The sequence below is a fragment of the Recurvomyces mirabilis genome (genome assembly GCF_035927965.1).
Source record: "Recurvomyces mirabilis strain CCFEE 5264 chromosome Unknown scaffold_2, whole genome shotgun sequence".
Classification (NCBI taxonomy): Eukaryota; Fungi; Ascomycota; class Dothideomycetes; order Mycosphaerellales; family Teratosphaeriaceae; genus Recurvomyces; species Recurvomyces mirabilis.
Genome location: NW_027041936.1, coordinates 154,782 through 180,525, shown reverse-complemented (window position 1 = coordinate 180,525; position 25,744 = coordinate 154,782). Strand labels below are relative to the sequence as shown.

The 25,744-nt window shown below is 53.1% G+C and overlaps 8 protein-coding genes across 8 annotated transcripts; 4 read left to right on the top strand and 4 right to left on the bottom strand.

Moving 5' to 3' along the window:
* Nucleotides 1–751: 751 nt before the first annotated feature.
* On the bottom strand, nucleotides 752–2,000 carry LTS14_000797 (uncharacterized protein; the record flags this gene model as incomplete). The annotated part of the gene is made up of 2 exons (XM_064833508.1): nucleotides 752–1,583; nucleotides 1,666–2,000. The coding sequence occupies 2 exons, from the start codon at nucleotides 1,998–2,000 to the stop codon at nucleotides 752–754; spliced, it is 1,167 nt and encodes a 388-aa protein (XP_064698469.1).
* A 2,871-nt stretch (nucleotides 2,001–4,871) lies between these two features.
* YEY2 (Valine--pyruvate aminotransferase) lies at nucleotides 4,872–6,369 on the bottom strand (the record flags this gene model as incomplete). The annotated part of the gene is made up of 2 exons (XM_064833507.1): nucleotides 4,872–5,391; nucleotides 5,471–6,369. The coding sequence occupies 2 exons, from the start codon at nucleotides 6,367–6,369 to the stop codon at nucleotides 4,872–4,874; spliced, it is 1,419 nt and encodes a 472-aa protein (XP_064698468.1).
* A 765-nt stretch (nucleotides 6,370–7,134) lies between these two features.
* LTS14_000795 (uncharacterized protein) lies at nucleotides 7,135–10,080 on the top strand (the record flags this gene model as incomplete). The annotated part of the gene is made up of 1 exon (XM_064833506.1): nucleotides 7,135–10,080. One exon carries the CDS (start codon nucleotides 7,135–7,137, stop codon nucleotides 10,078–10,080), a length of 2,946 nt encoding a protein of 981 aa, XP_064698467.1.
* Nucleotides 10,081–11,492: 1,412 nt separating this feature from the next.
* On the top strand, nucleotides 11,493–17,120 carry LTS14_000794 (uncharacterized protein; the record flags this gene model as incomplete). Its single annotated transcript, XM_064833505.1, has 1 exon — nucleotides 11,493–17,120. The coding sequence occupies one exon, from the start codon at nucleotides 11,493–11,495 to the stop codon at nucleotides 17,118–17,120; it is 5,628 nt and encodes a 1,875-aa protein (XP_064698466.1).
* A 201-nt stretch (nucleotides 17,121–17,321) lies between these two features.
* Nucleotides 17,322–20,794, top strand: LTS14_000793 (uncharacterized protein; the record flags this gene model as incomplete). The annotated part of the gene is made up of 2 exons (XM_064833504.1): nucleotides 17,322–19,827; nucleotides 19,893–20,794. The coding sequence occupies 2 exons, from the start codon at nucleotides 17,322–17,324 to the stop codon at nucleotides 20,792–20,794; spliced, it is 3,408 nt and encodes a 1,135-aa protein (XP_064698465.1).
* A 543-nt stretch (nucleotides 20,795–21,337) lies between these two features.
* On the bottom strand, nucleotides 21,338–22,192 carry LTS14_000792 (uncharacterized protein; the record flags this gene model as incomplete). The annotated part of the gene is made up of 1 exon (XM_064833503.1): nucleotides 21,338–22,192. The coding sequence occupies one exon, from the start codon at nucleotides 22,190–22,192 to the stop codon at nucleotides 21,338–21,340; it is 855 nt and encodes a 284-aa protein (XP_064698464.1).
* A 1,191-nt stretch (nucleotides 22,193–23,383) lies between these two features.
* LTS14_000791 (uncharacterized protein) lies at nucleotides 23,384–23,892 on the bottom strand (the record flags this gene model as incomplete). The annotated part of the gene is made up of 2 exons (XM_064833502.1): nucleotides 23,384–23,626; nucleotides 23,674–23,892. The coding sequence occupies 2 exons, from the start codon at nucleotides 23,890–23,892 to the stop codon at nucleotides 23,384–23,386; spliced, it is 462 nt and encodes a 153-aa protein (XP_064698463.1).
* Nucleotides 23,893–24,154: 262 nt separating this feature from the next.
* On the top strand, nucleotides 24,155–25,484 carry LTS14_000790 (uncharacterized protein; the record flags this gene model as incomplete). Its single annotated transcript, XM_064833501.1, has 2 exons — nucleotides 24,155–24,261; nucleotides 24,344–25,484. The coding sequence occupies 2 exons, from the start codon at nucleotides 24,155–24,157 to the stop codon at nucleotides 25,482–25,484; spliced, it is 1,248 nt and encodes a 415-aa protein (XP_064698462.1).
* Nucleotides 25,485–25,744: the final 260 nt, after the last annotated feature.

Below are 25,744 nucleotides of genomic sequence, written 5' to 3'. Positions count from 1 at the left end.
GACTCTACCTCAAGCTCATCTCGGACATGTGCCATCATGTGGCAACGCTTTGACCGAATTTGTATAGAACGTTCTCTGGAAGAAGTCTTCTGGTAGGCTGGTGGTAGTGACCACTACACTTCATGATGCGCTGCTCGTCCACACACATTGATTCGTGGGAGGTGGCTGATTTGGCTTCGGTGTAGTCATGTCTATCAATTGGGATCGTCACTCCAGCGATGAACACCAGATACTAGCTTTGGATGCTGTGTGTACGGCTTCTCCGTGATTGACTGTAGTTCGGTCACGCGCACACCTTTCGTGCACAAGGTGACATTGCTAGGAGTCGTAGGTGTTGAAGGCTTGTAAGCTGTGATTGTACTCTCATGGCCACAGCCGACGTACTCCACAGGAAGCACGCAATAATTGACGGATCGTGTGCCTCAACCATGACTGTCTCGTGCTAGGGATGCTACTTATCCACAACCTGGCCGAACGATGGGGAGTGCAGAGTTGCGTCGGTGAGCCTCCTTTCCACGAGCTGCATAGAAGTTTTCTATGTGACGCTCAAGCTGGTGCGAGATTCGACAGATAGGTCCACTATGCCTGACATGAGTGGAAGGGGAAGCGGTGTGAAGCATGACAGTGATGTGAAATTATGATACGAGAGCCCAGCCCTGCTATACGGAAGATCTAGTGCTATCGCCCCTAGATACGAAAACTATGCAATGCCGTGCCACCAACATTCATCTATCGCCGTCATACCAGAAATCTACTGGTTCGCGAAACCCAAGCGTGGCGAGCTCTGAGTCTGGTCAAAGACGGCAAAGACAGCCTTGAGGAAAACATCACCGAAGATGGTGAAACCGATACCAGTGTTCGCCTGGATGCCACCGAAGCAGGTGCCGTCACCGTTGGGTGCGTAGTTGATGTAGCTGCCCGGGACTGTGTAGGTGGCGCCGCCGATGGTGACTTTGAAGTTCGGCAGGGTGGAGCTGCAGGGGAAGATGTAGCCACCGGCGTTCTGGCTGTTCTGGGCGCCGGAGACTTGTTTGTAGTAGGCGGTGACGGCAGCGGTGGGGATGTACATGAGTGAAGTACCAGTGTCAGCGATGGCGTCGCCGATGCTGCCACTGGAGCTGCCAGAGCCGACGGCGTAGGCGCCTGCAGTGAACTCCCAGAAGCCGTTCGCAGTGGATACTGGCACGTAGGTGATGCTTCCGACGTACTTCGAGCTGTCGATGTAGCCGAAGCCGTACGAGCCAGCGGCAGCATGCTTTAGGTCGGCAGTGAACAGAGGGGAGGCAAGAGAGCTCTTCACGGTGTCGAAGAAGGTAGTCTGCTGCTGAGGCTGAACGGTGTTGATGCTGCTGAAAGCCAGCCCGAGAAGACCGTCGTTGTCGGTGTCCTGGGTGAACTGAGCAGAGACCGAGGTGGCGGCCTCAACGGCCTGGGAAGTGGCAGTCACTGGACCGACGACGACCTTGTCAGAGTAGACGGTGCCGCCGGCACCAGAGCCATCGCCGTAGCTGATCTTCCAGGTGTAGCCGCTCTTCTTGGTGCCAGAAGTGCTTGGGTTGTACTTGGCGTGTCCGCTAGACTGGCTGGATGGGGTCAAAGTAGAGAAGACCCAGCTAGTCAAGGTTAGCGTGAATCCATATTTTGTGCAACCTGTCGATGGCTTACAGATCAGCACTGCCAGTATCGAAATCCAAGTTGAGCGTCTGTCCACCAACAGATACAGGGCAGAGGTAGCTCTGGTCGTACTGCTCTGGGTTGGCAGAGACGCTGCCGCTCTGCTTCGCGGCAGCAGCGGCATCGACTACAGCTGAAGGTGCAACGGCACCAACTTTGGCGTACTTATTGTAGGTTTGCATCATCTGAATCGGGCCGCTCTTGAGTACCTGGCCAGCAGCGACTTGGTCGACGACGAAGCTCGAGCGCTTGCTGATATCAGCTGGGGCCGCAAGGCAGAGAGTGGCGGACGCCACAAGGGCGGCTGCTGTGAGGGAGTATTGCATGTTGAAGGAGATGGAGAACGAAAGTAGATCTGATATGGCAAAGGCAAGCCTTCACTGTTGTCCTGGAGAATGAGAGATGGATGAGAATAAAGGCAATTGTGGAGCGGCGATGTGAGGATACTTATGTGTCGGCTTGATGTCCTTGAGACGATCAGTCTCGCTACTGCCGCAAGATCAGCGAGGTAGCAATCAAAGAGCGATTGCCAGTCACAAGGACACAATGGCGTGCGAGACCATACACGTGCTGATCCATTCTCCGTACGCTGGTCTTAGGTGACCACAGCCATGGTAGTGGCGATAGCTCGTTGTCCATAGCCTGACGGACGATGATTACCCAACATGGCAGCTGGCGAGCGGTGCATATGAGATCGACACAGGCCCTCGAGACGTAGTTCCAGGCTAGAGTCGACGGCTCCATGCAGCAGGCAGGTAGAGTATGGTCCGGCGGTCGAAGTGTTTGAGGATGCGGTGGTGGCATTGGTTGACCCACGCCATTTGCGAATGTCCTCTGCATGGCGCGCCATCAAGGGGGCGCCTTCGCTGTATTAGTCTTGGACCAATCGTAGAGATGAGACGGTGACCGAGGCGGGACTGGCCGAGCCTCATGCGTTGGTGACGACAGTGTAGGTATGGTGGCCGTGTAGAGCAGGGAGTGGGTGCGCCCGCCAAGGGAGATCGACGTTGCTCAGGGTGTCGAGCCGTAGCGAAGAAGGGAAGCTTGTACACTTCGTGGAGCTTATTCGCTCCTTCTAAGATCAGACTAGTGGGTACAATGTACGCTGTAGACTATGCTTTATCTCAGACCATTGACATACCTCGTAGGTTTCGACTGCATGGCAGATGTCCTTTAGCCGTACCAGAAGACTTCACAGCCCACAAATGCCATCTTCGGGAGGTACTGTTCGACAAGGTTGGCGTGCCGGACAGGTGAGGCCAAAGTGTGTCAGATACTGAGTGCATGTCAGGATCCTGGATTTCACTACAAAGCCATGCATGGGCGGCGCAAAGGCAAAGATAAGGCGTGTATCTCTTGACAGGCCTTCGGCAGTCTCAGATGCGCACGAGATAAGCAATATCTAGGCCTTGGCGCACTGCTGCCGAAGCATTCGTTTCCAGGTACAGATAAATCTCCGCCTTCACACGGGTCTGATCGTGCGGAGGGGTCTGTGTTACGAGATCTCTTAGTGCCGGCTACGTTTCATCCCGTATCGCTCTCGTCAAAGCGCAATTCTCGAGGACCGTAGATGTTGCACCAGTCATGTCTGCAGCAGATGCCAATGTCGACAATGACTGTACCCCTGCTGAGATAGCTTGAGGAGAATGGCTGTGGCGTGCAAGAACGGCATTACCGAGGCCTGGAGTTGAAGTCAGTGGATGAGTTGATGCAGCTTTCTGATTGGCAGCGGGCTGAAGTTGCAGGTAGGTCGAACATGCCGGCAAGGAGGACGGAAGTGGTTAGAGGCAAAGCAAGACCACAGCCGCAACCACATCTCTGCATCCGTGGCAAACTAAACGCATCATCAAGACACACACCAAGACGCCAGCAAGCCTGCCGAAGAGACCGCGACACACATGAGCAGGCAGACAATACATGGCGCGATCTACACACCCCCCTCATCTTTGCGCAAAATGCACTACCAGGAAGCTTCGAGCGCTGAGATCTGCATGCTGCACCAACTACTGTACCTCGGCCGCAATAAACAAATGCAGAGAAGCAATGTAGAAGCCATGCACGACATCCGCTACGGGTAGATGCTCCGGTATCTCATGCAACCCCGACGACACCTTCCTTTCCCAGTGAACGCCATTCTACAGCTGACTATCGAATGGTATGCATGCACAGCCTTGCTAGGCAGAGACACAGTTGCACGTCTGCTGCTGTAGGCGAACTCCTGCTGTCACGAGGTCTGGATATGGTTCAGCCATTGTTGTCAAGCCTGTTCTGCTTGATGGATGCGATTATCGTATACCATACATGGACTATTGCCGACCATTTCTCAAGCCACGGCGGTCTGCAGCAACGGTGCGGTGGACCTGCAGCCGACGATAACCGCGACCTGGTGAGCTGCAAGCATGATAACGTAGATTGCAGCATTGACTGTGGGTATGGCGTAAGTTCACCTACGACGCAAACCAGCAACGCAGTCTGAGCCACCGCGCATGATACTGTATATGGCAGCTTTGGCCACAACTATAGCGTCAGCGTTCGAAAGGACGATATCGTAAACGCAAGCGAGGAAATGCAAGCATTATACAACGCAGCATTGACGTCGCGCATGAGCGTAAATGCCCAACGCGAGATAGCAGGACTGTATGCCAAGAAAGTATGATATAGCACACTGCAGTTTCACGGGCAGCCACAGCGTGGGTACTCAAAAGTACCATATGTGCTCAACGAGTGTTAGCACAGCTTCGAACCAGGCAGCGATCGAGACCCATTGACAATGTGCCGCAGCGAGGACTCCCCAACCAAAAGCATCGTACCCCATGTTGCGGCATTTGACCACAGCTCTCGTGTAGGCATTCAACGACAGGAGATACCGCAATATCGAACCATGCAGCAATGCATTGATCTTCGCCACTATCATGCGATCTGATGCCATCATTCACCAACACCATGGACGGAGTGGGTTCAAATATCGAGCAAGCGCGCCGACCGCTCGAGCACACCTATGGCTTTGACAGGAGCGTGCACCACGCAAGACGTCTTTCAGCTCAGCGCAGTAAGAGGCAGCAGAAGCCTGGGACCACTGCCAATTGCACGTGCCTGCATCGTCACTGCTGCGCATTCGACAAAGCCACCACGATATCGCCTCTCGCCATAGCATCTCTCCCAGAGGATCCTTCACGGCGTCGCACACGGAACAAATCTTACTTGAATTCGTTCATTACCATCTCACGCCCATCACCGAATCCAGGTGCACTGCCTCCTCCCCTACTCAGTTCCTCCAACATAGCCCCAGCCACCCTCGCCATCCCTCGCACACCCCGCGCCAAATTTATTTCCTCCTCCCAAGCAAAACATAATCTCACATGCCCATCGAATCCTAACCTCCCCTCACGATCACCAGGAACTTCGAAAATCGTGCCTGGTGCCACTATCACGTTCTCCTCCTCCCTACACCTCTGCGTGAGCTCTGCTGCACTCATTTTAGGAGGCAGGGACAGCCAGACGAAGTATCCTCCTACCACTTTGCGATTGGGTTGCGGGAGGCTGAAGCCTAGGGGCACGAGGTGTGTGGTTATGGCTTCTAGTAAAATCCGGTATCGTAGGGCGTAGGCTGGACGGAGGATGAATTGGATATGATTCGTCAATGCGCCTGAGGTTAAGAGAAGAGTGATGTAGGTGGATGTTAGTTGCGAAGGTGCGCCGCCTGAGGCCGTCGTACCGCTAATGAGTCTTTTGCGTCAGTACTGCATTGTGGGTAGGTAGGGTCGCACAGGAGACGAGGGTTGTGGGTGTGACTTACCACTGACTAACGCCATAAGCGAACTTCTCCGTTCCCTCCACCCATCCTACGCGAACGCCAGGCCCTACGATCTTGCTGAAGCTGCCATTGCTGCAGGTATTACCGAAGCCGTCTCCTGCGTTGCCGTCTAGCTCGCGGTCGATGTCGACTAATCTTGGGAGATGTGCGGTTTTCATCGTTTTGAGGGATTGGCCTTCTTGAAGATCTGCTGGCCATTGGAGGAAGTCGTAGACGTCGTCTGAGATTATGAGGGCGTCGTGTGCTCGTGCCATCTTGACTAGTTCGGTTCTGTGGGCTAGGCTCATGGTTCGCGAGCTGGGGTTTGCAAAGGTGGGGACGCAGTAGATGATGTGTTTGTATATTTTGGCCCAGGGTCTGTTGAGCTTGTATCGTGGTACCTCCTGCCCATTCTCCTTGTCCATATCTTTGCTCTTCTTGAGCTCTTCATGTAGGTACGATAGATCTATCCCTTCTTCATCTTCGGGCACAGCTCTCATTTTGCCCGCGAATCCAGCATCCTCGAATACGCGAAAGGCGAGCATATACGCCGGCGCAACGATCCAGATATTGCGAGTGTAGCTCGGGTCGGTGTAGACACTGAGTAGGGAGCCTAGGTTTTGGCTGGCGCCGCCTGTAATGCATATTCGTTCGCTGGAGATAGGGTTCTTGGGGAGGTAGAAGGAGGTGAGCCAGGCTGCGATGGCTGAGCGGCAGGGTTGGTAGCCTGGGTCGGGGCCGTAGAGGAGGCCGGTTGCTGCTGTGGTTGGGTCTGCGAGGGCTTGATTTGCGGCGTTGCAGATGAGGTTTGCTGGGAGGAGGGATTTGGAGGGCCAGCCGCGCATTAGGTTGATGGGGTCGGCATTGAGGAGGGGTTCGTCTGGGGGTGGTGCGTTGCCCATGATGGATTGTGTGTGATGGCAGAAGTGAAGCAAGGAGAGGATTTGGACAAGAAGATACCTCTACCGTAGCTGCATGTCATCTATAAGGTGTCTTTCCAAGCTCCGTGATGTTGCTTTGGCTTGGAATTCCGCCTCTCAAGTGTCTGCCTACCTAGACGGTACTCGACATCGACCAGCAGGAAGACAAGAGCTGTGTATTGCTACATGTAATCGGATGGAGGAGATATCTGGGAATATGGATATTGGACGTACATTATTGCAATGCCTTCCTCATCTCGCAACTTTCTTGGCCGACGTCATGAGCGCGTGTCGCGGGGACATGTGGGGGCCAAGGGCGGCAAACATGGCGCTTGAAGAAACATGAAACACTTCCACCAAGAATGCATGTAACAATGCGATTGCCAAACTGATTAGACGATGGTGAAGGCACAGCAGATCAACCACTCGAAGGAAGGCATTGGCGAGTACCTGCTTGTTGACCACTACGTCGTCTTGCACTCCTTACCCGGTACCTGACCAGGCTTGAAACACGTCGAAACCCTGCCACGAGTCCTTGAGTCCTTGTCCTCGTCCTCGTCCTCGTGGCATAGCCCCACTCCCACATCTCTTTACTGTCCACGCGAGTACTCTTTCTTCTATCCTTCCCTCCTTGTACAGTATAGGGCCTTATTGTAGCGATTGTTCAGCTTGCACCTGACGCCAACTTCGAAAGAACTCTTTGTCCACGAACTCGCACCGCTGGTCGGTACGAGCACATGATACAGCATGGCGAAACGACTCTCAAACCTGTTCACTTCCACCGACAAGCCTCTCCCCGGCATGCCCGTCTCAGGCTCGAACAGTCCGTCCTCTCCCCGTCGACACTCACCACCAAGTGCGGGAGCAGACTCTCGATCCTCCAGCAGGCTACGCAAACCAGCTCCCGTAGCTGGCCCAGGTCATGCACGTGGTGTATCAGGTGAATACCTGCGAGGCGGGCCACCTGCGCCGAGTCACGCAAGAGCCAGCAGTCACTCACGAGCAGGTTCTGGCCAATACCTCGCAGATGCCGAACCCTCACTGCCTTCATTACACGACCTTCAATATGGATCACCCAGCCCACTTCTCCCACCCCCACCAATCGCAGCAGCTGGAGCACACCCGCGCTCTTCTTCTACCGACCGATCACGACCTGGTACCCCGAGCTTTAGCAATAATTATAGTAGACCTACAACTCCGAACCCTCAGCATATGCAAGGTCAGGCACCGATGACGCCGCCTTCTGCACAGTCTGAGAAGAAGAAAGACAAGAAAGGGTTGTTTGGAAGAAGTAAGAAAGATGGGCATGCGGAGCGTGGGCCTGTGGCTTGGATTGGAGGACATCCTGAACGGCCACCATATGAGATCAATGGCTTGCTCAACGGCTTGCCTCTCCCGGAGATGTGGGACGAGAGTGAGAATGGGAATTGCTTCGTCTACCTTTTCCCACAAGGGTCGCCAGGCAAGGGCGCGAGCTTCAGGATCGACAGCGCAGTATTCGCGGCGAGTCCGGTGCTCACTCGACTTGCCTTTGGCGATAGACATGGTCTGAATGCGAGGACGCAGCATTTGAGTCTGAACGATCGAGCCGAGACGATGAGTTCGAACTCGTCACGCGACTCGAGAGGTCGGTCGTCGATGATGTCGGATGGTAGTGCGCAGGATGTGCATCTTTTCCTGCCGATCAGACTTCACTCGACGGACCCAGCACCGACTGTACAGACTACACCTGGCAAGAAGGGCCGAGAAGCTCCCGTGCTGGATACTGCAGCGGAGGATCTACAGACTCTAGTCGATATACGCAACTTCTTCGCTTTTCTGATCGGAGGACCTCTGGTCGCGACAGAGCGGAGGGCAAGCTGGTTCGCGATCTTCATGTCTATCTCTGGTATCCTCAAGACATACGAGTTCAGTAATGTAGATGGAAGTACATATGGTGAGGTGGCGAGCGGCAGCTTCGATGCATACGTCGAAGAGCTTGGTCTAGGCGATGTGCGCACGAGCCGAGAAACGACGATCGACGGGATCGTGCTCGGCGAGCGCATGAAGAGCGTGTACTTGTACAACGAAGCTTTCACACATGCGGTGGGCAAGCACGAGGAAATACTTACACTGAAGAGTCCGAAATGGGACTTGATCAGTTCACTTACACAAAATCGCCTCACGAGGGCGGCTATGGATCTCGAGAAGCGGGTGGCGTCTATTCAGTTGGTCCTGAAGGATTTCGAGTTTCCATTCCTTTTCACCGGCATCATGAGCAGCAAGACGAGCGATGAACGCAAAGAGGGTGTGCGGTTCGCTGAATGGAAGGATGCTTTCCTCGGCATGCGCAAATGGACGATCGCGATACTACAGCAGCGCTACGGCCACTGGCCACCGAAAGCCAGTTCCAAGAAGAACAATCTCGAGACGAGCGGGTTGAGCAGGAAAGTGTTGAAGGATCTGTACAGCGATATGAGTGCGATTTACGACCTGATGGTTGACAGGAGCAACCTCACGACACGAACAGTAGACGGCGTAGACCGCAGTCGTCGTGATCAGGAGGATGCGACAATACGCGGCGTGAGAGCTGTCCTGAGCGAATACGATCGCTCGAGTCCACCAGTCAAACCTCCTGTTCCTTTCGATCTTCCCATATTACCAAATCTAAAAGCAACGAGATCGGATTTCGGCACGGGCGACAAGAAAAAGGATCTCAAGTCCATCCAAAAACGCCTCAAAGACGACGAAATCGAACTCCTGCTCCGCGCGAGCTGGAATCGCGATGTGGTAGCCAGCACCAATAATCCCAACTCGGCTTTCGTGGAGGCTTTCCGCGACCTAGAGAGGAAGGCGGCGCATCATTGCACCATTAGTGAGATGGTGGATCTGAGAGTCGGGCAGTGGATTTTCATGTATGTCGTCCTACAAGCTCTACCCATGCTTGCTTGTGATGCTCCTGGGCTGCGGCATATGAAGGGCGTGGAGTACTTCTTGTGCGAACCGCCGCGGTCGGGGGTTCCGTGGGCTTCGAATCCCAATTCCAACTCCCATACGGCTGCGCAGCATCATGCTTCCGGTATGGGCGGTGTAGCGGGGAGGAATACCTGGTTCTCTGTCGGCGACGGCGGTGGGGTTGTGAGTTTACCGAGTGATCTGGTGGAACATGGAGTCGAGGGGATTTATCGCAGGAGTCATTGTTGGGTTTTGGCTGAGAGGTGGTCGGCGGGGAATCCGATTTTGAATTCCGCGTTGCATGAGCAGGAGGCTATCAACGCGCGGCAGAGTGAGGCGTTGGGGGATTCTGTGCCCGTGGGGCCACTGCCGGGTGTGTCTGTTTTACAGCCGCCGCCATCGGGTGGTCTTGGGCCGGGCTATGCTGGTGGTCCGGTCAGGAGTCAGTCTCCGTACTCCTCTCGTCCCGGCTCCTCCTCCGCCCTCTCACCCATGCCCACGAATACGAACATGGGCACAGGAATTCCCATGCGTGACCCAAAGCGTTTGAGCAGTATCGGCATGGGTCTCGAAGCCCTCCCACTCCCGGCCGGCGTCTCGCCCGACGGCCGAGGGGCAGCGAATGGTGGGAGTCCGGGTCCGGATGGGAGACCGAGGAGCTCGCAGGGGTTTCATAAGGTCGATGCTAATAAGACTTTTGATGCGATTTTGGGCGAGGTGGCGGGGCAGGGGGGTGGGAAGAAGGGAAGGAAGAAGTAGGTTGGACTGGGAGTTACTGTGTATGTGTATATGATGATATGTAGCGATGTATCTGGCTGCGAGAAAACTTGCGATTTTCGATGCTTGCTGTCACTGCCCTATTCGGCTTCGTGTCAGTCTGTCTGCAGTTTTGCCTGGGAGCATTGCATGATATCACGTGCTGCATGCCAAGACTTACGATTGGCTAACAATTTGCTGGCGACGCGTGACTTCACTCATGCGTCTCTTATACATCAAGAACCTCCCTCTCGCCATTTTGTGGTCGAAGCATGAGCAGTGACATGCAGAGACCAAAGTCATTGATAAAGGTTCCATAGAACTGGTTGGACCTTTTGGATTGGAAAAAGCATTACTTACGTTAAGTAGCAATATTTCAAACTTAGATACAGGAGTTGTTCCTTCTTACATATGCATATAATCCTTATCGCACGACGCGTGTCTGCGAACAGCTCGAGTGCTGACTTCTTGATGACATAACCGCCTTACAATACTTGACCGAACACACCCTGAGCACTCGGATTATGCGTATCCTCTGGACGCTGCCTTCTGGCGTCTCAGTCCACAGCTATGGACGATGCGAGCTTCAATAATAGCCTGTCCGTATCTAAGAAGCTGCGATTTATCCTCGTCTGGTCATGACCTGTGCTGACATCACTGTAGTAAGCGCTCATGCCAATACATTATGCATTCGTGATGGCATGGAGATGGAGATACCGCAATTCCGTGTGCTCGCCTGAGCTTCAAGAACATGTATAGGCTTAGGGATGTTGCTTCGTTGTCACATGTCGCTGAAGCTGGCCACGCTTGACGCGAGAGGAGAATGCTACGCTCTGGCTCTGTGGACCCGCCGTACTGTTTGCCTTCTCGCGCTTGATCTGGTCGCCGGTAATCAATTTGTGGATAGTCCCAGTGCTCCTTGCGATGTCCATTCGTTGGTACATTTCAATGCAGCTTCCCAGGTTGAGACACGACTAGCGGCTTCTTGCAGCACGTGAAGCGTGCTGTGCAAACGGGACTATAAAAGCGCTGACTGAAGGTCACAAGTGAAGCTGTGATGGGGACCAGGATGGAGGGCGATGCAGCATGTTGGTAGGACGCAAGATGCAGTTCTGTCGGTGGTGGCACATACTGGCATCTCAGTAAGAGCTTCACTGCGCCGCCTTCAACTTCACTTCACGAATTTAAGCTCGGAGCTTTGACCTTATTCTGGGTACTCGTGCATTAGCTTCTCATACAGATCCACATTTCTTCTGTTTGCACACAACGCGGTATACCCAACACAACACATCATACCTTGGTACCTCGCTTGGTGCATAGACATATCTTGGCTTCGACGAACTGCAGACATCCATCCCTCGATAGACAACACCAACTCAACGACCTCGAGAGCAGCCGCTCCATCGCTTTACACGATGGCGGCGGCAGTGAACCTGGACAAGATGCAGAAGATCGTGAATCACGTCTTCTTGCCACCCAAGCTACCTCACTCAGCAGACAAGGATAGTGAAGTCGCCTTGATCAACACTACACTAGAGGCGCTCAAGTCACTTCATGCCCTCCTGCCTCAAGAGTCATCCCCACAGGCTCTCGATAACGCCATCTCACTTCTCGAGAACACGAGTGCCACCAACAGCTTGCCCGGCGGTGAGGTAAATGAGGTCGCGCTGAAGAAGAGATTAAAGTCACTTGCGGTCGGGCGCACGATAGCTGTCAATGTCAGCGCCCAGAATGCAGCAATCCTAATCACTCGGCTGCAAGACGAGCTTGTGTTTGAAGAGTTTGAGCTTTCGCCAAACGATGAGGCCGTCCTTGGTACAAAGGGCAGGCTTGTTCGCTCTTTCCCAGCTCTAGCGGTGACAATTAAAGCAAGCCTCCTCGATGAAGCAGACTTCCGAAAAATGGTCGCATGTACCCTCTCGACCATGTCTCAGCAGGAGGTGACCGAGATGATTCCCACTTCGACGAAGTCTGGTACTTCGCATGCAGAGATTCGAGACACTGTCCATCCAGCAATGGTGTCTGAACTGTTCTTCGGTGTTCTGAGAGGCATTGGCAACCCTGCTGATGTCACCGCGATCTCCAAGAATACTCGCGATGAAGTGCTCTGGAACGACGCCCTACTGCCATGGCGCCGATCGCGAATGTGGCTATTGCTTCGGGTAGCTTTGCAGCTGGTCATTGTACGTTCTGCTGACGGCTCGTACACGCTCTACAAGGAAGTCATGGTTTTTATCATGAGTCGGATCCTTCGGACAGCGAACGGTCTGCCTTCCGACATGATCTTCTCCATGAAAGCCAAGCTTCATAAGCGCATGCAGAAACTTGCACGAGGTCCATCACTCACCCTTCCCACTCTGGTCATCGCGGATATCAACCACACTTTGCAACAAGCGTCAGATTCTCTTTCCCAAGAGTGGGCTTCACATCAGCGACGCGATGCACGAGATCTGCATTTAGACCGACTGGCGGCGTTGGACTTCGATCGAGATACGCACGTGGACCTTCCCACACTCGACAAGTACATCGAAGCCATTGCCTCTCGCACCTCAACTCCAAGCACTTCCTCTTTCGTGCCGACTTCTCAGCTCAAGAAGTACAAGCCAAGCGAGCTCCCGATACTGCCTAGCAGGAACGCCGATGATTCGTACTATGCGGCAGCCAATATATCGGCATTCGAGTTGTGGGTCGCTAATCATCTTGATCGTTGGTTCATCGTGGCTCAAAGCGATGCATGCAGCAAGCTTCATCAGCTCATGGTTCAATATCACTCAATGGTAGAAGTCCACTCAAGTGGCAATCCCGAGGCTACGTCCATCATGCTGTTGACCATCTTCGAGCTCTGGGTCGCTTGCGACGAGCTCGCAACGAGAGAGTGCTCCTTACTCAGCGAGTACGATCCTGGCATTCCCAGCAGCCAGCTTCAAAATCTACTTCTGCCATCACTCGACCAGATGAAGAGACTTGCGAAGGTCGAAGAGTATTTGGAGAAGCGACGCATTCAGGCCACGAAGACGCAAGACCGTCTGTTCGCCACGAAGGGTAATGATGGCTTTGCTTGCAGATACTCCAGTGATTCTCCCGAGCACAAAACCTTGCTTCTCCAGATAGAGCAAGACGCGACCACGGCTCGCCAGAAGAAAAAGCTCGAGCTTGAGCAGCTGCAAGCTGAATATCGTCGTCTCGACCAGCTGTATGACCAAACAGACCACCAGTACAAGGACGAGGTTACTCGAGACGCCAGTGGTGTATCCAGGACAGTTCGAGCTCATCTGGGGTGCTGTGCGAAGGAAGCACTAGCGCTGAAGCGTGATGCACTGTCGATCAAGGTACACGAATGGCCTATACCGAAAGATCCTCATGAAGCCAAGGCTGTGGTGTTCGAGCTACGGGTGCCCGAATGGTTTGGACACTGGCGAGAGGCTCAAATGTACCTCCTCAGCGATGTTCTTCTCGGCGAGCGTTCCAAGACTGCTACTCCAGTCACTTATCTGCTGTCGTCTAACGACCCGCATCTTACGTCCAAGTACTTCGAGAGATCGGCTGGTGGCCGAGTCAATCTATTGTCAGTGGTCAAGCCTGTGCTCAATACGCATTACAGCAACAAGGCTGTCTTGGCATTGAGCGATTCAGATGTTTGTGTTGCCAATGGACTAAAATATCGGCTGTACGATACTAAGACCGCATCTTATCTTGGCTTGACAACATTCAACGATCAAGTCCCAAGGACTTGCACTTACACGCTGCCGTGTCAAGCCTTGCAGCGTTTCATCTTTCGACCAGCATCCGCGCCAGATGGTCCAGCGCCGAACTGTGTGATAGCTGCGCAGGACAGCTGTCCAGAGTCCATGACACTCGAAGAGTATCGGGAGCTAGCTACACTGCCACTTGGACGCCACATTCAATGGGCCAACATTCGTCTTCAACTTGCTATGCCGGGCGTGGATTTTAAGAAGCTTGAGAGCACCCTGGTGATTCTTCAATGCATCTACCAGGCAGGCCCTTCGAACTCGAAGGTCTTCCGCGAGAGTCACGACATGTTCAACGATCACGAGAAAGCATCTTGCCTCATCAAAGATCTGTCAACAGCCCTGCAGCGGGTGAAGGGCAACTGGGAATCAGCCCAGGCTCTTTACGCCTTCATCGCCATCGGAGCCCGTGCACTGTTCCTCAGCGCATCGATCGCGGTGAAGGCATCCTGCCTTGCATTCTTGGCCAGTGCCAGAACCGTGGCGATGAGCTGGGTACATCAGTTGAGGGAGAAGGCATTCGCAGCGGCAGAGATCGCGGACAAAACCGCATTCGTGGCCAAGAGCGTTGAGTTGGCGCTGATTTGCTCTTCCACGTTCAACGTCGATGGTGATCATGCTGCTCAGATCCTGGCGCAAACGCAAAATGTATCGGCGCTCGTACAAATGTCTATCGTGATCCAGGAAGGCGAGTACAGCATGCCTGCGGACCAGAAACAACAGATCGCTCCACTTGCACTGCGGCACAAGAAGCTTCTTCATCGCTTGTATCCTTTACTCGCTGAGCAAATCGAAGGCTTGGATGATGCTGTACATCAAGCTTGGTCGGCATATACAGCAGGTACTACTGGCTGGGCTCCTGTCTCTGAATCCGCAGATCATTGGCTCAGTACATCTTCTGCTTCTACGAATGGTTTTAGTACGAGCGTACACTTGAACCTGCTCAGTGGCGAGCTCCTTGTCAACGGCTTACCCTTGGATCAGCCTCCGAAAGACTACCGTGCTCATCCCATGTATCACACGCTTTTTGGTCAGGCTGCAGTAGAAGTGATGCCCTCCACAGTTCCTGGGTTCACATTCAGCACCAAGCGGAGCTTTGGAGGATGCGCAATTCATCTAGGGATGAACTCGTCATGCACACCCGCAGACCTCATCGTCAGGGCCACAAAGGATGGCCGCACGTACGAGACAATTCCACCTCGCTTCTTCGAGTCAAGCTATCCCAGTCACTTCGCAGATGATTACGTCCATTGGTATGATCTATCATCAAAAGCTGTGGACTTTCGGCCAGTACACACTCTATGGGATGCGTCTTCATCAGAGCTGTACACGCTCTCAAAGCGTCCCCGTGAGGCCTCGTGGCGTCTAAGCAGAGCTGGGTGTACCGTCATGAGTCGCAAGAACCACACTTCCACCAGTGTGTATCATGTGCTCAATCCGTTTGCTAAGGACAGCCGCATTCACAATATTCTACAGCCATGTCGCAAAGAACTTCACGTCAATATTCCGACACTTCGACTTGGCTTCACTTTGTGCGAAGGGGCCGAGAGCATTGAATCCAAGGAGTATCGTTCCATGATCGTTGACAGCGATCAGACCGCCAAGACCTTAATCGGTCTGCACAGCAAGCTTGTTCTCAAGTCGTTGAAGCGTGCCGATCGCTTGATACTCATTCCAGAGTCAAGCACTGTTGATCACGAGTATGTCGATGGTCACACGGTCCTCAAGGTTCCACGATACTCGATCACAAGAGTCCATGCCGTACACGTCGACTCACTGCTCGGCCGCATAGCAGACAACGGCGATCTCGGTGCCAAGCTATACCTTGCTTATCTGCATGCCTTGACTTCCTTCTGTCTCGTCGATCCTTTGACGCACAAGACTGGGACTGAGCAAGCCCTGACGATTCTTGCTTCTGCCGCTGTTCGGTCATTTGCCCAGCTCTCCCAGCAGCACGTGGACCGACTCGAACAGCTAGCCAACCTGACTCCTGGCCGCCGCTTTTATCCACCATACAAGCGAGTCATGCAGACTGTAGACTGGAATCGGCGACTCAGCTTTCTGTGTCAGCATGGACACTTCGTCGATGCGGTGAAAGCACTACTACAACAATCAGAGCAAGCTGCAATCTTCTATCCAGACACGAAGCTACTGCTGCCTTGTCTTGAGAAGACAGATGGGTACTTGTTGCAACGAGACAATGTTTCATCTGCTACGGTGAGAATCTCTGGTTATGGCGCTGAAGACTTCACGAACCAGCATGATCATGTTTATAATGGTCGAGATCGGGATGTCCACGGCTATCGGGCGATGCGTGCATCCAGTATGTCTCGTCTCTTCTCGATCGAAGATGCTGGGGTCCCTACGCCAATCTTGAATGCCAGGCGGCTATGGCAGGAGCTCTGCAACGTCGACCAAGTCTATGGGCCCAGTGTGCTGGACGATGTACGCAAGGTCAAGTATGACGCTCTCCTGCTCAAAGACGGATTCGCTACTGTCATGCAGCACCTTCTAGGCTGGCATAAATGGCTATCGAAGCCGACCGAGTCTTCGAAACAAAAGTTCGCTATCACCATGTGGCTCTCGACGATAGCCTCGACGTTGAATGCAGACGAAGGCATACTGCAGGCAGTTGCCATGCTCTTGAAGTCGAATGCTCTGGCCCTCATCGAGATTCCAGACTCATCCGCCTTCCATCCGAAGCGTGGACTCGCCTTCGACCGTTCTGCGCTACGTGGTGCTCTTTCGCTTTCTCGACGCAGTCTAAAGCAGTGTCCAGAGAGTACCATGGCTCAGCAGCAACATGAGAAGAACAAGCATTTCAACAGCCGGCGCCTTAACGCATGGCGGAGCGCAAGCGATCCTGCAGTTGAGACCTTTATGTCCCACATCGGTTCTCAGTGGCCATCCAATGACCCAATTGCTCCGACTGACCAGCGTCTGTCGACATACATTGATATCCCGGCTGCCATGGGAGCAGTCAAGAAGCAATTCAAGATTTGGCAAGACAACGGCCGCCTCGATAGCTATGTAACGGTCCTCGAGCAGACTATATCGAGCCTCCCGAATGTGGACGTCGTGGTCGAGACTGCGACGGTAAAAGTCCTTCCAGCAGCACTCAGTCGTTCTGGTCATGTCGCCAATCATGAGCTGTTTAGATTGCCAGTACCTTCGCTGCCTGTGAACTGCCACAGTCTTGAGCTCCGCACTCAGCGTAGGGGCTCTCGCCGTGGCACTCCGCCACTGATGGGCTCACTGATCACTACCTTCGCAGCTGCATCTGGACAATCGTAATATGAGCAGAGATACTTGACAGAGCTGACTGGAAGCTTGGACGCCCTCACGTTGCGCGACATTGATCGATCGCCTGTTATCGACATTCCTCTCGACGCTTTTTCCGTACATCTTGATAGATGTGGCGAGCATGTGCGGACAATATATCATCTCTTGACCGCGGCCACGAGCCCAGTCCCGGGTTCGATCACTGCACAAGCCATGCATCTGTGGCCGAGACTTTCGCCTGAGATGTTCCTTCAACAGCTTGGGCGCCATGGTGACCTTCCCGAAGCATGGAAATCCTGCATAGTCCACTATGGATTAGCTCTCACTGCACTACAGAGGGCTAGACGATTGATCGCGCTCGCCGAGGCCTCAAGTCAGGAGGATCTTGCGAACGAGTTGCGCAACACTGGCCATCAGAATTGGGATCCCATGGACTCCCCAGAATCCCTGCTGATGGAAGTCGAAAGCGGTGTTATGATTCGCGAGGTCCAGGAGCAGATTGCTGCGCAAATGCGCCGTCCACAGAACGGCGACAATGCTGTCATGCAGCTCAACATGGGTGAAGGCAAGTCAAGCGTCATTGTGCCAATTGTCGCAGCCGCTCTCGCCAATGGGAAGCAATTGGTCAAGGTGTTCGTGGCAAAACCACAATCTAAGCAAATGGCGCAAATGCTGGTGTCGAAGCTGGGCGGCCTGCCGAATCGACGAGTCTGCTACATGCCGGTCTCCAGATCATTGAGACTAGATCAGACAGCTGCCACGGCGCTTTCCACCATGCTCCGCACATGCATGTCGGAAGGAGGGATTCTCCTGGTGCAACCGGAGCATGTTCTCTCTCTTCAGCTGATGGCTCCCGAGTGCTATATTTCTGGCAAAGACGATATTGGAAGGGAGATTATGTCAATGCTGGACTTCCTGAACTCCAGCTCTCGTGACATCATCGACGAAAGCGACGAGAACTTCTCAGTCCGATTTGAGTTGATCTATACGATGGGTATGCAACGCCCCATCGAGTTGAGCCCGGATAGATGGTTATTATCTCAACAGATCTTCCAGCTGATCAGACTTCTGATATCGGAGGTGGCGACCGCGCTGCCCCTATCCGTGGAGTATCGTCCTGGCATCACTGGAGGCTTTCCTCGGGTGAGACTACTTCGATCGAATGCTGCAGTTCATCTTCTGCATCTACTTGCTAATTCCATCTGCGACAACGGCTTGGAAGGCTTCCCGGTCTCGCGGCAGTCCGGGACCACTCGCAAAGCTGTCCATGCTTACATCACAAAGGCGGAGCTCACCATGGGCGAGATCAATGCGGTAGAGGACTCTCTTTTCTGGACGAAGACTACGTCTCCGCTCTTACTGCTTCTCCGCGGCCTCATCGCGGGCGGTGTGCTAGAGTTTGTCTTGGGTCAAAAGCGGTGGCGTGTCAACTACGGCCTGACTACGCGCACCCGAGTTGCAGTACCATACCGCGCCAAGGATAGCCCATCGCCAAGTTCCGAGTTCAGCCACCCAGATGTTGTGATTATGTTGACGTCGCTCTCGTACTACTATGGTGGGCTCTCGGACGAGCCCATGTTCATCACATTGGGACACCTTCTGATGTCCGACCTACGTGACATCGAGTACCAAGCCTGGGTGCGTGACTCTCATAGCTTACCTGATGCATTTCTGCAGCTTCAGGGTATCAACATCAAGGATCGTCAACAATGTACCGCGGAGATCTTCCCAGCCCTTCGCTACGCCAAAAGTGTTGTGGACTACTATCTATCGCACCTCGTCTTCCCGAAAGAGATGAAGGAGTTCCCGGACAAGCTTTCGGCCTCTGGTTGGGACCTAGGCAAACGCAAAGGGTTGCCTGTGACGGGCTTTTCTGGCACGAATGATTCGAAATGCCTCTTACCAGTCACAGTCGACCATCTCGACCTGCCAGATCAGAAACACACCAATGCGCTTGTTATGGAACACATCCTTCAACCGGAGAACGAACTCGTGCTTATGGATACTAGTACCCAAGCTACTTCCGATGCGGAGCACTTGTTGGCCACTGTCACTCGCCAGGACCGTCCAATACAAGTCATCCTCGATGTTGGGGCTCAGATCTTGGAGCTTGACAACCTCCAAGTCGCAAAAGCATGGTTGCGCATGCATGACCCAACGAAGCAGGCTGCAGTCTTTGTTGATGATAATGATGATGTATGTGTCGTCGATCGTCATGGCCGAGTTGATCTGTTGCGTACGTCTTCGTTCTCTGCTCGGCTCGAGTCGTGCCTTATCTTTCTCGACGAGGCGCACACTCGTGGTATCGATCTCAAGCTACCAGTACATTACAGAGCAGCTGTCACTCTGGGGGCCAATCTCACGAAAGATCGACTGGTACAGGCGTGTATGCGAATGCGCAAGCTTGGAAAGGGTCAAAGTGTGGTCTTTTGTCTTTCGCAAGAGATGCAAGTCAAGATCGCTGAGCAGACTTCGAAGTCGGCGTCAGAGCTAGCGGTCAGTGACATTCTGCTGTTTTCGATGTTCGAGACACATACCGATGCACGCCGCAGCATTCCACTGTGGGCTGTACAGGGCGAGCGATTCATACGTCAAGACAAGCTTTGGAGAGATGCATGCGTTGATAAAAAGACATCCTTGACGAAGAGCCACGCAGAGAAGTTCCTTGAGCAAGAGGCTCAAACCATCAATGACCGCTACCGCCCGCATTTGACTCCCAGTCAGCCTGCTTATTCGACAAATGCTTCGGACTCTAGCCTCCAGCACATTGCAGAGCGATGGCAGCTATTAGCGATCTTCACTTCACCTCTAGCACCCTCCAAGAGGAGCAAGAGCGCGAGCTCTCGCCAGAGATCGAACAAGAGCGGCAGGTCCAGAAGGCGTCAGCAGCCGACCCTGCCGAACACAAGCTTCACAAAGATGTTCAGGCGTTTGCCACTAGGGGCTCATTTTCTGAGAACTCAGAGGCTTACATGCCTGCTTTCAATGCTCTACAAGGCTCGACTGCGGCTAAAGACTTTTCGACAGTCCAATTGAGCACCAAGCAGAATCTGTATGTTACAGCCGATTTCGCCAAGACCACTCAGACACCTGGCGGCTCCTCATATGCTTCGGACGCCTTCCAACGCCCTGTGCAATGGCTTCTCACTACACGCAAGAAGTCTTCAGATGTTGTTGAGCGGGTGCTCATCATCAGCCCCTTCGAAGCCAATCAGCTCAACAAGACCATGACAAGCTCGACCGCGGCGACCATGCATGTGTACAAGGCTCGTACTCACTCTGGTTTCTCATCTCTGAGTCAGCTGGATTTCCACACCATATCCGCACAAAGCATGCCATTCAGGGTTCCTCGCGCTATTGCAATCCAGCTTGATTTGTTCGCAGGCCAGCTCTACATCACTTCGTATGACGACTATCGCGAGATTTGTCATTTCCTTGGCCTTTCAGCCGATACCGTGACAGAAGCAATGGGCCGATGTGGGTGGAAGGTCACTGCTGATGGATTCATTCTCAGCGATGATCAGGGCCGTGTGGGTGGTTCATCTGGCATCAAGAAGAGTCCGGTCAACTTCTTCAAGGTCCTTATGTCGAAGATCAGACGGAATGGCAAGGGCATAGGCAAGACGCACATGGGTAATCTGTTGGAGGGCAAGCTATTCCAGGCCTCGGATTTCGAGAGTGAGTAGGAAAGAAGGCATGTGCTGGAGAGCGGGTGAGTAGGTGGACTGATGAGTGCTACGGATGTCTTGGTCTTGGCGACTGAAACGCAAGTCTTTGGTACGAGGCTGGTGACTTACTGGGTGCTGGAAAGTGTCTTCGAGCTCAGATGACTCCGTTTGAGTCGAACAAGTAGGTTAAAAATTGCGCGTCATATCATAATCATCTCCTTGTCTTGCGCGAACTTGTCTCGGTCCATCACTGAAAAGTGCTGCGATAGAGTCTGTTGCATCTTACAGCTAATGATATGGGTCTGTATATCTGGACGCAATCGTGGGTAGAGTTTCTTGGGAGCTGTGCCACCATACCGTTGTGAGAAGTCATTGACTTGTTCGTTGGCATCGCATGTCTACATATCACACGAACATACTGCCACAATACAACGCAGCACAATCATTGACTATGCCGCCTGATGCAGGGTATACCGCCTCTAGTTGAACGCCGTCCTCTCATACTCCAGGGTCGTAGCCGCCACGTAACGACCATGCCACTTATCAATCATGCATTCTACCTCACGGGCTAGCCAGTGGACTGCCGATGTGAAAAGCCTTGCTCTTCCTGCGCCCAATGTCCATCCTGCGCCACATCCCAACATGCATGATACCCTCCTCATCCCACTCGCCCATAGTGGTATCAGTCTCAAAGCCATATTTACGCCAAATCTTCTGCACGCCAGTCTGAGCATGTACAAGCACAAGACCCTTCCAGTCAAGCGTGACGCCGCGATCCGAAAGTTGCTTGGACGCCTCGAACTTGGCCGGGTCGTGGTTCGGTGAGAAGACGTAGTGGTGCTCTCGTGCGAAGCTCAGGGCCGTCTCGATCAGGAGCTTGGAAATGCCTGCTTTACGGAACTCCTTGATGACAGCTAGGCGGCCAAGCTTGATGTATGATTCTTTTGGATCATGCGCAACAGAGCTGTCCTTGCGGTCTTCGTTTTGGGACTCAGTGGTGTCGTTGATGCTGTCTCCAGAAGCGTCCGAATGGGGAGCATGTGGTGGAGGTACCAAACGAATTGTGCCGATGGGAATCTTAGTACTGTTGCTGATGCGCCTAGCAGCATTATTCTTCCCATTGGCACCCTGGGCAGCTATCTCGGGCGAGGTATGCTTGGCCGGAAGAGAGGCGTATGCGACCCAATGAAAGCTTCGTTGATCGTCCTCGTCGAGTTCATTCTCGAGCGCGATGTTCTGTTCACGCACGAAGACCTCTTCACGAACAATCATGGCATCGATGAAGCCTTGTGGCAGAGCCTTGACTCCATCAGCGGCATCGTTCTTGGGCTGGTCGGTGGGCACGCTTTTGGCGTCGTAAAGCTCGATTCTCTCATACACGGGATGGACACAGTCCACAAACTCGGATCGCGACATGATGCCAGGAAAGAGGGCTGGTGGGCAGCTTCTCACTAGCAGAGTGTTAGTCCTGCTGCTGTTGTAGCGTATCTGAAGGTCAAGCCGGTCTATTGCTGTATGCGGCACAATGTGTCTGCATCACGGCTAACGGAAGGTCGCGGCTGTGGGTAGAAAAGTGGGCATATACTAAGGAGAGGATGCCAACGTACCTGTAGATCGATGCAGGCCAAGATGTCGCTGTACTCGTGACGTGCGCGAGCAGTGGGTCCTTCAAATTGCTAGTGATAAGGGACAGCTCGGCAAGTTCGGCAAGGCCTGAAATATGCTTGAACAAATGCTAGCGACCTTAATGAGTTTTCAGAAGAGAGACGGGCATGCTGAGCAGTTGGTCGAAAATTTTGTCGTCGTGGGAGAACAGTAGCGATTGCTCATCAAGGTAGGGTTCATCGCAGCCGTGTTCGTCGGATGTGTGAGTCGCGAATCGAAATTTTGGAACAGAAGCACGTAATATATGCGACGCCACGCGCTAGTGTGTGGGGGAGGGTCCGCGGCACGGCTGTAACGGGGCGGGATCGGCTGATTCGACCGAAACCTTGGTAGTTTGGTACAAAATGGTCGGCTTGGCGTGGGAGCCGGGATAGAGGTCCGAATTCGTGGTCGCCCTCAAAGTCTCACTGGTCGGCCTTTTCATGCGACCAGGAAGATGAGGTCGCCCGGTGTCTGTAACAGAGCAGGAGGCACTTGGTGCACTCAGTCTGGTACTCTGTCGCCCTAGAAATTGTGATGACACCGGTCGAGTGATCTTTTTAGGCAGGTATTTGCACGCGGCAGGGCGCTGTCCAGATCCCGGCGGAATTGTATGTGTTGCTTTGATACTGCTATTGCTCGTGGCACTCGATGGAAGGCCAGACTGGCGAGCAGTATTTCGAATGGAGCAGACTGCGCATTGGAGCCCGAGAGGTATGGCTGCAGGGGACGGCATCTACCAGATATGTGGAAGGAAGTGATAGTGGAGAAGTAGATGCCAAATTTTGTTTTGTCCGAGAGAATTTTCATGCATCTCCGTTGCATCTTAATGAAAAGTGTTCGCCGGTCGATTCTGGATGCGCGTTTGTCGTCTGTGTGGTAGCCGGGTGACCACGCTCGTTCGGCATCAACCAGACTTGAGCGCCCCACCCAAAAGCGACTGCCAGTGGATCACAATCAGATTCAAGCAGACATCGCCTTGGCCTTTCCGACTTCTGCATTGACAACTTCCACAATAGACCGGAATGCTTGCATCTCCTCGTCCACGGTACCTCCAGCTGCCGCATTGGACATATTGAGAGCTCCACCAACGTAGCAGAGCTTGCCAGTCCGCTTGGCGAGAAGTTTCGCCATACGCGTTACGAAGTCTTGGGATGACGGTACTGTGTATATCGCTGTGCTCATTGGCTGAGAAGGATTGTATCTCTGGGTTTCATCAGCATTTATCAGGATTGAATGATATCAATGCTTACATCAGGCATTGCGTACACAAAGCTACCCATGGCTGCGCCGCCACTTGCGGCATCCAGGGCAGCTGTGGACACGAAGAGCATGATGCTGGTGGCGAGGATGGTGAGATGAAGGTGGATTTTTGTTTCTTGGTGGAATGGGAGTCGAATGACGAGCTCTATGGGCTTGTTCACGTCGTGTGTACCATTCATGATTGGTCTTCTTTGTAAATCACTGGCCATGTTGTCGATACCACAGTGTTTTGATGTAAGTGATGTCGTCTTGCAGAAATTCGCGGGTCGAGACTGTTGATGGACTTGAAGTCTGTGCTGGATCCCCAAAACACATCATCTCGGCAGTGTTTCGAAACATCGTCCTCTTACGACCACACAATATACGATACAGCACCAATGCACTTTCGTGAAGCAATTTCCTGGTGGGCATAGTCTATGCTTGGCCTACATCACGGAGCATACAAGTCACGAGCGGTACTTATGGTTCGTGATGGCTGCCAGACGTGAGGAAGATATTTATCATGACAATGCGGTTCAACCTATTCCAGCCGATCCCAACGAGCGTCGTGTGTTATTCGCCGCCTTAGACAGCTTCCGGTATGTGATGCCGCCACCTATGCGCTCCTGGACATTCTTCACCTTCGCAATCTCACCCGTCTTACAATTTTGACTCCGGCAGGCAGTATCGGCGAGCAGCACATTACAATATCACTCATCTGAGACGTCAAGCATTCTACTCTCTTTCGGCCGATCACATAGATCTACTTTGCGAGCCACCGTTCTCCATACCGAAGACCTTCGATGCTGTAGATGAAGCTATTGACAGCAATGCTGAAATTGCAGAAGCGATCTTGGCTTCTGGCCTGACTGCATATGGCCTAAGTCCCGACGATGAATCGTGGAAAGGCGCAGCGACGCCGAACGACATGGACAAAGCACGATCGACTATTCGCCAGCTTTATCGCGACTGGTCTGATGAAGGATCTGCAGAGAGATATGCATCACATAGTCCGTTCATGGCTGCATTAGAGAAATACCTATCTCTCAGCGAGCTTTCAAGCGGAGAGCAACATCGTATACTCGTGCCTGGTGCGGGACTGGGCAGACTCGTGTTCGAAATTTCCTTGGCTGGCTACGTGGTCGAAGGCAACGAGATTTCACACCATCAGCTGCTCACAGCACACTTCATGCTCAACTGTACTCATAACACCGACCAGCATCGACTGTTCCCGTGGGCACTGAATTTCAACAACCATCTCACGAGGGCCAGACAGTTGCAGAGCGTAGCCGTTCCGGACATCCATCCAGCCGAAATGGCAACCCAGACCAACGAATTCACAAGTGCCTCTCACGGCGAACGTATGAGCATGACAGCTGGTAACTTCTGTGCCCTGTACAAACAACCAAGATATGCGGCAAGCTTTAATGCTGTATTGACCTGCTTTTTCATCGATACGGCTCCAAACGTCCTCAACTATTTTGAAACCATCAGACACTGCCTAGTGCCAGGCGGTATCTGGATCAACCTTGGTCCATTGCTGTGGCATTTCGAAGCAGCACAAACGCCTGCAGAAAGGGCACTTCAGGCTGACAACGATAGTGGTGCTTGTATGACTGGTTTCAGTCGCAGAGTAGGCATTGCGGAGCCGGGCTCCATTGAGCTGACGAATGAAGAAGTCCTGGCGTTGGTGTCTCGTATCGGTTTCGACATCTTGGAGAGCGACCAAATGCCGGCGGGTGCTACAGGCTATATCCAGGATCCGTCCAGCATGCTCCAGAACGTTTACAGGCCAGTATCCTGGACAGCCAGAAAGCGGTGACAGTGTGAAGACGACTGCTTAAAGCAGTGTGCACCTCGCCTTCCATGGAACATTTCCTTTCGATGACTACTAGCGGGTCTTCCCTTCATATGCCTCAGAACAGCACCACTGCGATCGATGATTAGTGATGTGATGTAATTATGCACTCATGGGCTGCCGATCCTGCTCAACTTCATGTTGTGTAACCACGCGTCTTCAACGTGGGGAAAGAAGAACAATGCATTGAGTAGCAGTAGTAATCACTCGTTGTTTGCGGACGT